Source organism: Protopterus annectens, chromosome 3.part0 (genome assembly GCF_019279795.1).
Source record: "Protopterus annectens isolate FY-2018-M chromosome 3.part0, PAN1.0, whole genome shotgun sequence".
NCBI classification, from domain to species: Eukaryota; Metazoa; Chordata; order Ceratodontiformes; family Protopteridae; genus Protopterus; species Protopterus annectens.
In genome coordinates, this window is record NC_056731.1 from 1,220,393,014 (window position 1) to 1,220,407,239 (window position 14,226).

General features: G+C 44.4%; 1 protein-coding gene across 1 annotated transcript in view; it reads right to left on the reverse strand.

Annotated features, from left to right (window-relative positions):
• The window catches only part of BLOC1S5 (biogenesis of lysosomal organelles complex 1 subunit 5), a 250,465-nt gene extending 236,548 nt beyond the window's left edge, over positions 1-13,917 (reverse strand). Inside the window, exon 1 of the mRNA XM_044065420.1 lies at positions 13,604-13,917. Coding sequence (XP_043921355.1) covers positions 13,604-13,622 — 19 coding nt within the window. The 5' untranslated portion in view covers positions 13,623-13,917. The remainder of the gene's footprint in view (positions 1-13,603) is intronic.
• Between the last annotated feature and the right edge of the window lie 309 nt (positions 13,918-14,226).

Consider the following 14,226-nt stretch of genomic DNA (forward strand, 5'->3'; position numbering starts at 1 on the left):
TGGTATCTTTGTCTTTTGCTTGGAGGAATTAGTGGATTCTTCTTGTGTTACAATAGTGTTAGAAAAGTCAATTTATTTTCAGAATGGGAACCTGAGGGCAAGCTCCCTTCAAGATTCAGTTTCCTCCTCCTGTAAACAAGAAACATAAGAAGCATAGAAACCCCCCAGAAAATAGGCAGCTAAACATATTGTCCTTACCCCAGGGAAGAGGCTCCTCATGGCAGCTAAGTAAAAGAGCATCTACCCCAGGGAAGAGGCTTCTCATGGCAGCTAAGTAAAGGAGCACCCCCCACCTTCCCTAAAGCTGGCAAGGGGCATTCTCCAATACCCAAAAACGTACAAATGGACAGCTGCAAAAGGTGTGTCTGCTCTCCAGTCCATAGTGGCATCTTAAGAAGCAACATCAGAAGGACCATGAGAAAAAGTTGAGCAGTCTGAGGAATAAGTGATGGCCACAGCAAAGTCACCCATTAGTGACCGATTCAAGGAAGAATCTGGCTTGAATACTGAAGCTACTCAAATAATCTTTTTCTTCTTGTGGCTGGGAAAAGGACTGACAACATTACAGGGACCCTGGCCTATGGCCTAGTTTCTAAGAGTCTTGAAGGCATACAGTAGAGAGAAAAAAGTTTTAATGACAATCACGCAACACACTTATCCTGTCCCCCTACAAGTTTATGCATTAGAAGAACACTTTTCCTCACAAAGAATGGGTTTGGGTTAGTGAAGGGCCGATCTTGACTCCTGAACCTGACTGACTTCTTCGAATCAGTCTCCAGAGATGTGGTCGAGAGTAAGGCGATCCACACAGCCTATCTGGACCTCGCCAAGGCCTTCGACACCATCCCCCGCTCTGGAGTCATAGATAAACTTACTAAGCTGGGCATAAATCCCTACGTTACTCGATGGGTTGCCAACTGGCTTACTGACAGAACCCAGACTGTAAAAGTAGCCGACTCCAAATTCAGCTCCAGACAAGTGGAGTACCTCAGGGTTCAGTCCTGGGACCGCTCTTGTTTGGCATCTACTTCTCTGACATACAGGCCAACACTAAGGGACTCTGGCTAACAAAGTTTGCAGATGACTGCAAACTGGGAGGCATTATTGAATCCCCAAATGATGTGGATACTCTACAAAAGGGCCTTACAGAAACATTTGCTTGGTGCCAGAGCCATGGGCTCAAGCTTAATGCCAAGAAATGTATAGTTATCCCCTTTGGGAAAAACCATGTACTCATGAATTACCACATAGGTGGCAGTACACTAAACACTGAAAGTGTGATGAGAGACTTATGGACACAGGTGGACAGTGGTCTCACCTTCGATAACCACATCACCACAACAGTCAGGAAATCCTTCTATGTAGCACACCTCATCACTAAGGGCTTTTCATCCAGAAAAAAGGAAGTTATTGTCCCACTGTACTCATCCCTCATTAGACCCATTACAGAGTACAACGCTCCGTTTGGTATGTACCTCACAAGACATCTGCAACAGCTGGAAAGGCTGCAGAAATACATCACTAAAAGAATCACAGGCCTAAAGCAGATGCCCTGTGCTGACCGTCTAATAAAAACTTCATCTATACTCTGTGGCATATCGTCTATTCAGAGGCGATCTCTGCTTAACATACATGGCCATGTCAAACCCGGAGCTGTTGAACATGCTCCACTTAAAGAAATCCCAATCCCTCACTGCCACATACTCCAGGGATCTAAACCTTGTCATCACAATGAACAAAACATGCTGGAGGGATAGATTCATGACCCAGAGACTCCCCATACTCTGGAATAGACTGCCCATACATGTCAAGCAGAGCACCTCCTTGGCCGTCTTCAAAAGGAACCTTGACGACTGGATGGGAGACAGGAAATTCACCCCGGGGATCACGTCAGTCGCCCTGCTAGACAGGGGTCCAGGGAAGTAAATATTGTGGGAAGAAATATCCAGGGAATCGTTATGGCTAGGCTTGTATAGGCCCTAGGGCCAATAGCCTAGTACCACCCTATGAACCTATGGGTATGGGAATATGGAATATGGTTGTAAGCATCTTTTAGATCTTGAATTACCAAATAATTTGTGTGAGGAATGAGAGGTAACACAGTCTCTAGGGTCAACATTTTGAACTTTCACATACATATTTAGAAATTAAAGATCTACTACTAGTTTCCAAGAAGCCTTTTTCTTTGGTACCAGAAACACTCATTAATAGAAACATTTGCTCCTTTGACTTAAAAAACAAAAAAAGAAGTTATGTCTTACCATAACGTTCCATGTGTAATGTTGATCCTCGTTCAGTCATTACGCATGGGTATCGGTTCCGAGCTCGGAACAGAGCCGGCCATTTTCCAAGCTCATGTCAGCTTCAAACTCTCGAGCTAAACTCTTACCCACAATCCCCCTCTCCCTGTTACCTCAGATTGAGTTTGCAAGTCAAAGAAGGTAGAGGCTACCTCTGGTCAAATAACCTAAGAGAACCGGATGGTGAGATCCACTAGAAACCACAGGAGGGGGAAGGAGGGAGGGTCGTAATGACTGAACGAGGATCAACAATACAAATGGAACATTATGGTAAGACATAACTTCTTTATCTGATATTGTTAACCCTCGTTCATTCCTTACGCATGGGACAGAGTCCCCAGCTACCTCTATTCCTGGGAGGCTTTCATGGCAGGACATTCCTGAGCACCATAGAACCGAAAGATGCTCTTCCCCTGGAGGCCAAATCCAATTTGTAATGATTGATGAAGGTATGAGGCGTAGCCCAAGTTGCAGCTGCATAGATGTCATGTAAAGAAGCTCTGGCATGGAAGGCAGCAGAAGCTGCCACCAGCCTTGTTGAATGAGCCTTCATGGTAGTAGGCAACGAGATATTACGTTGTGTATAAATAAAGGTCACATAGTCCTTCAACCATCTAGCTAATGTGACCTTAGCAACAGCAGATCCTAATCTAGGTCCAGTAAAGGCCAAAAATAACTGGTCAGATTTACGAAAGGGTTTAGTCCTGTTTAAGTAAAAACAGATTTGCCTGTGTATATCTAGGGTATGTAGGCAATACTCTCCTCTGTTTGAATGATTGGGAAAGAAAACTGGCAATTCAATGGCTTGATTAATGGACATTTCAGAGATCACTTTAGGCAGAAATAACGGATTAGTTCTCAGAGACACTCTATCTCTATGAAAAATCAAGTATGGACTCTCGATACATAAAGCTTGAAGTTCATAAATACGTCTGGCAGAAGTAATAGCAACCAAAAACAAGGTTTTCCATGACAAATATTTGAGGTCGCAAGAAGAGGCTGGTTCGAAAGGTGACATTGTCAGAGCTCGTAGAACTAATGATAAATTCCACGGTTGAATAGGTTCTCTAAAAGGTGGCTTCAGATGATTCACACCTTTTATGAAGGTCTTGCACAATTTATGGGACATAAGAGAGGAATCTTGGACACCCTCATGAAAATTAGAAATTGCAGCCAAATGAACTCTAATGGTAGAGGGCGATAGACCCGACTGAAACAGGTTGTCCAGATAGTCTAGTATTATCGACACTGGTGCTGAAAAGGGGTCTACTTGTTTATCTTTCAGCCAACAGGTAAATCTTTTCCACTTGCTCAGATAAGTAATTCTAGTGGAAGACTTATGAGAAGCAAGGAGAATGTCACGTACTGGTAAAGAAAGATCATTCTGCCTGGCAGTCAAGGGAATTGGAGTAGCCAAGCAGTGAGCTTCAGGCTGTTCAAATTGGGATGAATCAGGTTCTGTGGGTGTGAGATCAACTCCGGGGTTGGATGGAGAATCCATGGTCGATCTAGTAGGTGAGACCAAAGGAAGAGGAACCAAATCTGTCGAGGCCAATATGGTGCTATGAGGATCATCTTGCTCTTCAACCAACGGGCTTTCTTCAGAAACTGGGGAATGAGGGGAAAGGGTGGAAATGCGTAAAGAAGACCTGAGGGCCAATCGTGGACTAGAGCGTCCCTGGGTGACTGTCCCGGAGGGGGAATCAGGGAGAAGTGGTTGCTGCATTTGTAGTTGGTTGGGGATGCAAAGAGGTCGCAGCAAGGACGGCCCCAGCGGTGGAAGATATTCGCCGCTATCAAGGGATTCAGGGACCACTCGTGAGGTTGAAGAATGCACCTGCTGAGTCTGTCTGCTATCACGTTGGAACTCCCGGGAATGTGCATTGCTAGAAGAAAACAGTTGGTAGCCATCGCCCATTGCCATATCTTCATGGCCTATCGACAAAGGGGGTAAGATTTGGTTCCACCTTGCTTGTTGATGTACCACACCACCACCATGTTGTCTGATTGAATCGCAATTGTCCCAGACGGCATCAGGGGATGGAATGCTTGCAATGCCAGAAGCACCGCCCTCAGCTCTAGAACATTTATATGAAGATGGGCCTCCAGTTTGGACCAAGTGCCTTGGACTGTCTGTCCCTGACTTAGCCCCCCCACCCCATCAGGGAGGCATCCGTGGTCACTGTGGCCTTGGGATACTGGGGGGGAGAAGGGGCGAGACCATTGTGAGAGATTGTGCGTTATTCACCAATTTAAATCCTGTTTGCACCTGTTGGTTACTCGAATCATGGCTGAAAGAGGATGCTGAAAAGGATACCACTGGGTGAGCAGTAGCCATTGGAGAAGCCTCATGTGAAACCTGGCCAGGGGAACAATGGTGATGGAGGCTGCCAAGGAACCCAACAGCTGTAGAACCGAGTGAGCCATAGATTTTTCCTCTGAATGGATTGGAATTTGTTGTTGCTTTATCCTTAGAATTCTGTGCTCTGGAATAGCAGCTCTGCAGTTTAGTTTTTTGTGTCCAAGATAACCTCTATGAATTCTGTCGACTGAGATAGGGTGAGATTGGATTTCTGCCAGTTTATGGTTATGCCTAGCCTTTGAGTAGCGAGGAGAGAGTATGCCAGGGCTTTTTCCAGTAGATGTCTGGTGGGGGCAGAAATGAGCCAGTCATCTAGATATGGAAACACATGGAATCCTTGAAGTCGCAAGTGAACTGTGACAACTGCCATGCACTTTGTGAACACTCTGGGGGCTGTAGACAGTCCAAAGGGCAGTACTCTGAACTGGTAGTGACTGGCTCCCGCATGGAAGCGCAGAAATCTTCTTGATGGCCTGTCCACCTATATGTGGTAGTATGCATCTTGAAAATCTATAGAGCACATCCAATCGTCTTTTTCCAAAAGTGGGAGGATAGACTGTATTGTGACATCTGGAATTTTTGTACTCTCACAAACTTGTTCAATATACTGAGATCCAAAATTGGTCTCCAGTCCCCGGTTTTCTTTGGCACCAAAAATAGTCTTGAGTAGAATCTGGATCCTATCTGGTCTGGAGGGACTATTTGGATGACTCTCTTTCTTAGCAGCTTTTCTATCTCTAGTGCTGCTTCTTCCCTTTGACTGGGTGGAACGTAGGGAAGATTTTCTGAACGGACGGGGCAAAGATCGAAGGGGATATGATAACCTCTGGTTATAATTCTTTGTACCCAGGAATCGGTGGCGATGGTTAGCCAGGCAGAAGGGTACAAGGAGAAACGTCCCCCAACCACCTCCAGAGGAAAGGAGTTGGGCCGCTCTTCAGGAGCGCTGGTAGGACTGACCAGGGAAAGAATCCCTGGAACCCTGGTTACGCGGACCCCCTCTGCCCCGAAAGGAGCGTCTTCCCTGTGAGTTTGCCCCTCTGCCTCTGGGGGAGAACTCGGCCTGTGTGTCACGGAAAGGACCCTGAGATTTCTTGAACCATATCTTCCCACTCTTTTGGTTTCAGGAGAAAGCACGTTGAGGGGAAGAATAACGGACACCTATGGCAGAAAGGGTCTTACCATCCTGTTCACATCTGGCCAGTGTGCTTTTAACTTTGGGCCCAAATAACGAGGAGGCCTCAATGGGGGCATTAAGAAAAGAAGACTTAAAGGGTTCCAAGAAGTTGCACAAGCGCATCCAGGCGTGTCTTCAAGACCACAGCTGAACCCGCTGCTCTAGCTGCTCCTTCTGACGTGTGAGATATCAGTCGCATAGAGGAGTTAGATATAGATTCAATGATGGCCAGCTGAGAGGCCACTTTGTCACGGACCTCATTAGACACAGCACCAGCCAAGGTTTCAGCGAGCTCAGAAACCAGATCCCTTTGAAGCCTGGTAAAATGTGCCATATAATTCAGTGACCTGATAGCAAAGGTCGCTGAAGCAAAGGTGCGCTTCCCTATCCTGTCCAGGGCCCAGGACTCTTTGTTAGGCAGATGGACAGTCTGGCTTTCTTCTTCTGCCAGATCCTTTTTTGTTACGGCCGCCACCACCAAAGCATCCACAGGAAGACATCTGGCCCAATGGGAATCCGAAGCAGGAGGGGACAAGATCTTATCTGGCCTTCGGGGAACAGCTTTGACGGTATCAGGAGCCGGACAAGTTCATCGGCAGGTGGAGTAACCCAGGAGGTAGGAGGCCGGGCACGAAAGGCCTGCAGGAACACAGATTCCTCAGAGGTTGGATTAGAGGACTGCCAGTCACCTCTCTGTTTAAGGATTTTGAGGATATCACCAAAGGATACCTCAGAGGGTGACCAAGGGGATCCTTCCCCTTCATCGAAATCTGTGTCTTCGGTGAGGGACTCCTCTGTGGAGTCCATGTGTTTCCTATTACATGAACTTTTCCGGTGGACCTCCTCAGTGGGAGAAGCTGGAGAAGACAGCGGAAAAGGGGATTCCTTTGGGAATATGTCCTGTGGCCCTTGCACCCGGTGTCTGCCAGATGCGACTTGTGAAACCAGTGTACCAGAGGAGGGCGGAGGTAGAGACAGTCTGGTATCGCCAGCAGCAGCGAAAGCCTTCTCCATCAGTTGGAAGGCTGGTCCACCCGAAGAGGAGTGTATGTTTAGGACAGGGGTCACCCCTCCCCTAAGTGGCTCAGTCTGCCGACCCGGAGTCCCTGGATGGCTGTGGAGCAGCAAACTATTCGTGTCACGGCTGACATCGTGGGTCATAGCAAAACTTTCCTGCCACAAAGGCAACTGCCGTTCCTTAGTGAGATCCATAAAGGGAACCGCAGAAGGGGAAGACTGTGCTATATCCATGGACTTCAAAGGCAATGAAGGAGGAGAATAAGAAGGGGTCTTTGGAGATGGATGATCACCTCCCAAGGAAGGATAGTTCCTGAGGGGTGGGATATCTCTGGCCAAGAGTACCTGGTCCACAAGACACAAGACATCATGTTCGGAAAGGCTTCTAGTGGACCTCACGTAGACTGAGGGAGAAACAGGCCTGTCCACAGAAGTGGCAGACTCGGTGCCCATCTCATCTGACCGCGCCGAGGACAACAGTGCTGAGAGAGACTGGACTACTGTTGTCTGCACAGAAGAAGTCATTGGTGCCGAGGCCACTGCCTGCACCGACACAGGGATCGGTGTCGAAGTCGGAACCGACAAAACTGGAGCCAACAATAAAGGCGTCGGTTCCGATATATAGAAGGCTGCAGGAGAAGACTTGAGCCAAAATCACTAATGGAGCCGAAGGCCTCGGTGCCGAACCCGAAACTTTAGCCTTTTTAGGTTTTGGTTGGCAGGAGTCCCCAGCCGGGGACGAAGGCAAAGATTCAGCCTTAGTAGGAACATCCAAGGTTTTCTTATGGGCTCTAGGAGGGGTTGAGACCTCCGACCCAGAAATAGCCTCTGAAATGGGAGATTTTAGAAATCCCTTCAGTATCAGCTTGTTTTTCCTCTCCAACAAGGTTCTATTAGAAAAGTTCTCACAAACAGTACAGGGTGGGTCAACAGACAAATGGGAAGCTCCCAAACAATAAACACACAAAGAGTGTGCATCAGAAGTAGGCAGTTTGTGTCCACAATCAGAACACCACTTAAACCCCGGACGACCTTTTTTTATCTGCCATGACAGCAAATTAATTAATAGAAAAGTACCAACAATGGTATAAGAGAGTACCCGAAGGTATGAGAGAAAAAGGGAAAAAGATTACCAACGATGGTAAAGAGAGAATACCTCACGGTAAAAGTAGTAAAGAAAAAACAGAAAAACCTGAAGAAATTATGAACGCTAGATGCAATGGGGTAAGAGACAATAAAATATGAACTTTTCTCTATTAAACAACAATTGACTGTACTTAGCTCAAGAGAAGTCGCTTGACACGACCGAATGGCAATGCGGCAAACAAAATCTGAGGTAACAGGGAGAGGAGGATTGTGGGTAATAGTTTAGCTCGAGAGTTTGAAGCTGACGCGGGCTTGGAAAATGGCCGGCTCGGTTCTGAGCTCAGAACCGATACCCATGCGTAAGGAATGAATGAGGATTAACAATATCAGATCATTGGTTCTTTGACTCCCTGGGTATGTATCGACTAAAGAAACTGTAGAAAAAAAAAGTTTGGTTTTGAGAGTGGGAAGGTATTTTCTTGAAAAGATTTTTAATCCAGTATCATTTGTAACCCTCCTGCACCACTTTTAACACTCAGGAGTCTGAAATAATCTTATTCTAAAAGAGAAAATGTTGATGGACAGTTTTCTGGGACAGATCTGTACATATAACTGGCCAGGCATGGGGTATGAGGGTAAGGAATGCTGGCAAAATCATTCTACACAATTGGTCTGTCCCTTTTTCTGAAAGACCCCCCCACACACACACAAACTTTTTGTTACCCTCCAGCCGTATCTTTTTTTTTAATTCTGTTTACTGAAAAGGGGGAAACAATATTTCATTACTTAAAGCCAAATCCACATTTTCAGAATTTACTTCATCAGGAAACTTGTGGTTATGTTCCCAGGAATACCATCTAGATAATGTAGCAATAGCAGTGGGCCTAGACACAGTATCTAAAGAATCATATGTACACACTTCAGAGCATGTTTACATACCTGAAAAACGGTAGAAAGAATCTGGTTCAAAAAAGAAAAAAATGGTATATCCAGTTTAGGGAATACCTCTATTTGCTCCCATAAAATACCTCACTTACCCTTGCAAAAGTCTGACTAAAAGAAATTTTGTCCAGATGAGGATAAGAATTAAAGTTTCCCTACCAATCAGAGAGTTCAGCCTGGGAATCTACAGAACAAGAAGGCTGCTCTCTGTAAAAATCATAATCCTCAGGCTCTGCTTCCTCAGGAACAATTTTGCAGGGAATGCACACATGTAAAGTATTCTGCATACCAGGATTTACTACCTGTACTGCCTGTCAATTCAGGGTAAGGAACTATTCTTTTTTTAACAGTAATAACTTCATTAGAAGACCAATGTTTAACTTTTTTTTTTTTTTATAAAATAGGAGTTCCAGTATTACAGAACCAACTTGGAGGCATGCCTGTCCTTATTGGGCACTGTCACAGATGAAGAGGATGTGGCTGATCCCCAGCTCATGATGAACGAAAGGACTACAACACAGGAAGCTAGAAAAGTGAGTGAGTGGTTTTAGAAACAACCATTGTCCACTACAGGTTCACTTACTATCAGCTGAGGTGTACACAGAGTCCGCAACAATGGCAAGGACTCCTTGGTAAATTACTTTTTTTCTTTTTAGGTACTGTGACAGAAGGGCCAGCTAGAATGGAGTAAGTACCCAAGCTGTAACCAGGGAAGAAGCTCCACAAGCATAAGTGTAGCTACAGTGAGTCAGTCAGAAAGTAAGCTGTCACCGAGTGTTTACAAGCAGCACACTTGCACTGAAAACACCTTCCTCATTACTTCAGATTATAAAACATAAAAGAAAAACAGACTTCACATCAATATTGTTCAGACACACACACACACACACACACACACACACACACACACACACACACACACACACACACACATTGACATAATCAAAATGGAAGGTAGGTTGTCACAAAGTGAGTATAAGCATTACATTGACACAACTCGCTGCCCGTTTCAACATAAACTTTCTTGTTCAACAAAGTTCAAAATTTAGACAGGCAGTACACAATATTCCATCAGTACTGTTCAATCATCACACACACACACACACACACACACACACACACACACACACATTGAGAATAAAAATGTAAGGCAGGTTGTCACAAAGTGAGCAAGTAAGCATTAATTCCCTGCCCGTTTCTCAGTAAACATTCTTTTCACAAAATTCAAAGTTTATACAAGCAGTACACAATTTTTCAGACAATTATCCCCAAATAACGTAACGCTCTAAGCTAAAAAATAGTAGTCCCTGTTAGGAAATTTATGATATTGAGAAAAAAATAAGGGGTTTCTTAAAGGGGAGATGCTGTTTTTAGTCAAAAAATAGAAAAAGTGCTATTTTTTATAAAAGGGCAAATTTCCAAGTGAAGATGTTCCCCGATGGGGACTTAGCTGCCAGAAATGAAGCTCAGTGATTGTTTACTTTAAGACACACCATCATTCACTCAGGTGTGGGTAGTGCCAACTTTATTAATGTCTCGACTGAGCTGTCTGGCAGTTTTTAACTGCTATTCTAATTCTGTACTTTTTAACCATTGTGGACTTCTAAATGTTTAGAGTCAACAACAAAACTCTATTGGGTATTACTGACAATGTCAGTGAAAGCCAGGCACATACATCCATCAAGGGGGCTGCAGCACCCCCTGCACTCTTTGCTTTACACAGTTTTCAGTGCCTTGTAGTCCTTTTACGGGGATTGGAAGGCATAAGCCCCTGATGGACGTGACTCAATTTTTCTTTTTTTCTCCCTTTTCTTTTTAATCTGATCTTCTTAAGAACAACCTGATTCACAAGAACATGTTATTTCTTGAAAAATAAGAGATCTGATGCTACAAGGTTGTCCCACATCACGGGTGGTTTTGCCTACTGCCCATCCTGGAGTGCTCTAAAATAAACAGTTGCCTGAAGCTCTTAGCCAGTTACTGTTCCTGTGAAGTCGAAGAGATGCTTCTTCTTGAGATGGCAAGAAAGTACTGAGGAATGCTTCAGTCTGATTCCTCTCTAAAAGATTAGTCAATCAGCAATCAGGGAAAGTGTGTTCATAGGTTCATACTAGGCTATCTGCCCTAGGGCATTTATAAGCCTAGCCAGAGTGTGTTTGGCTTTCGCCACCCATTTTAAATTAATTTTGCTATGCCTTTTTTTGAGGTTAGTATACTGTGCCTCTGTCTAACAGTGACACGGAAGTGATAGCCGGGGTAAACCTACGATCTCCCATCCACTCATCAAGATTCCTCTTGAAGACAGTCAACTGGACTGGGATTTTATTCCACCATTTTTAAATTATTTTTGCTATGCCTTTTGAGAGTTAGTATACATCTCCCATCCACTCATCAAGATTCCTCTTGAAGACAGTCAATGTGAGACTCTGCCTAACCTGGACTGGGATTTTATTCCAGAGTGAAGGGAGCCTCTGGGTTATGAATCTGTCCCTCCAGCATGTCCTATTTATTTCAGTGCTGAGGTTCAAGTCTCTCGGCCAGAGCTCGATGGGATTTGGATTTTCTGAGGTGCAGCATGTCCATTAATTCGGGTTGGACATGGCTTTATACGCCAGGCACAGATCGCCTCTGAGCAGGTGGTATGCCACTGAGTAGAGCTGGAGTTTCTTTAACCGGGCAGCATATGGCATCTGTTTGAGCCCTTTGATCCTCTTGGTGAGGTACTTTTGGGGTCTTTCCAGTTGCTGCAGGTGTCTGGTAAACATCCCAAAAGGGGCATTGTACTCAATTATGGGCCTGATGAGGGATGAGTAAAGAGGTACGATGACCTCCCCTGATCTAGATGTGAATCCCTTCATGATTAGGTGGGCTATATAAAATGTTTTTCTAACCACTTTGGCCACGTGGTTGTCAAATGAGAGATTGCTATCAACTTGGGTCCCCAGGTCCCTAATGACTTCTTCTGTACTTAATGGATTACCACCTATGTGGTAATTTGTGGGCACTTTGTTTTTGCCAAAGGGATGACTATACACTTTTGGTGTTTAGCTTGAGGCCATGGCTCTGGCACCAGTTGTCTGTTTCTATGAGGCCCTTTTGGAGGATGCTTGTGTCGGCTGGAGAGTTGATTATGGAGCCCAGTTTGCAGTCATCTGCGAACTTGGTCAGCCACAGTCCTTCCGTGTTGGCCTGTACCGGCGAGAAATATATACCGAACAAGAGAGGTCCCAGGACTGAGCCTTGTGGGACGCCACTTGTAACTGGTTTGGAGTCTGACATGGCTCCAGCAATTCTAACCATGTGGGTTCTGTCCTTGAGCCAGTTTGCAACCCATCTAGTGACATAGGGGTTTATATTTAAGCTGGTGAGCTTATCTATAATGCCCGAGTGGGGTATTGTATCGAAGGCTTTTGAGGTCCAGGTAGGCTGTGTGGACCACCTTCCCTCGCCAATGGCCTTGGTGACTGTTTCAAAGAAATCGACCAGGTTTAAGAGGCAGGATCTGCCCTTAACAAAGCCAAACTGGGTAGGATCCAGTGTCTGTAGGTCCCCAATATCTTTATTTATGAGGTCCATGATGATCCTTTCCATAGCTTTGCAGACCAAGCTAATCAGGCTTATGGGGCGATAGTTTCCAGGATCCGTTGAGGCACCACCTTTGTGGAGAGGGACCACTGTTGCTGTACGCCACTCTTTGGGTACATATCCTGTAGTAAGGCTAAGATTGAACAGTAGTTTTATGTTTGGGTTTAGCTCTTCTTGGAGTTCATGTAGGACGCAGCCCGGGACACCATCTGGTCCCATTGATGCTGTGTTTGTGTGGTGGGGAAACAACCCATATAGACTATTGCTGCACAAGATAAAACTCTAGACATGCACATCATTTCCATGACTAAGATTCTATCTGCACCAGGTATCATCTGAATATAAAACCTAGCACTGAACTGCTGTAACTGTATGTCGATGCCACAGAAACACTTTTAAGCCAAAAAAGGTAAATCAAGAACTGTTAAGAAATACACACCAAACCTGAAGCTTTTAAGAGCTTAATATTGGACTTGCTAATAACCTCGATTTCTCAGTTCTGGACAAAGACAAAAACAATGAGGGGACAAATCCTCAAAAACATGAAATTTTCAAATATTACATTAATTCACTCAAATACAACAAGCTTTAATCCAACGTGCATTTTCTCATCAATAAGAACTATAAAATTCTAATGCCTGGCATCGATGGTCTTCCTCAGCGATTTTCAACAATTAAATAAATAAATTCATAGATTTATGGGGTACAGGGCAAAAGTATGAGGTAAAAATCAGTGGGCAGCTGAGAGGCATACCTCAACTCTTTAACAGCAAGAAATCGGGACATAACCGAAAATAATTAAATATTGTTCTTATAAACTTTAGACTGTTGCTCGAACAGGATTTGTTAGTATGCATTTTCGGAAGAACAGGAAGTTTGAAACTCAAGTGCAATTATTTAGTTACGTCAATCCTCGGTGATTTGCCAGAAAACCACAAATGTTATGAGGAACAGACAAAAATCTGGACAGTTGAGGGGTACACACGCATACCTCTCAACTGACTGGAATACATACACCAAATATATAGTAAATTCTGCAAACAAATATTAACACTAAAAGTTCTTGCAGCTACATACCACCTGCGCCTCAAAATGGTGATGCAAGATCTTTTACCAAGACTCTTAGAAACTTACCTTTAACGATCTTTTCCATTTTAAAGTAATCTAAACGGAAAAATATACTATCAGTTCCGGTAAAAACAGAGAACCTGCAAAAGCGCTCATGTCACGTGAGCGGTGGGTAAGGCTTCCCCAGCATCACGTGCTATTTGTTTTCTTGACCGGTTCGTGTGACTTTTTGCGAAAGTGTGTTGAATGCATCAATAGAGAATTAGTAATGTGTTTGCTTAGTGCCGTAGGTTGGACGTTTGTATAGCAGTAATCAGATTGCTAGTGTGCTTACAACCTTTCTTTTTATGTTGTTAACGCGTAAGGGTCAACCTCTCTTTTCCCAGAATTGGAAAGGGGATAGCCTGAGTTTACAACTCGACGTGTAAAAAGCATGTGATTTTATAGAGTACTGAGGGTACTGACAACGGAAGTAAAAGTTCTGTCATACTGTGATGTAGCAGAAAAGTGTTAGTGCGTGTTTGTGTGAAGGCTACAAGGTGGTTTTACTGTGCTACGTTGTAGTTATAAAAAGCTATAGTACTGAATTATTGTGATTCAATATTATTTACCGTGGATATCTGTTAGAACGATTCCTAACACAGAATGTGTTACAGATCTCTTCAGTGTATAATTGTGAGGAGCATGTA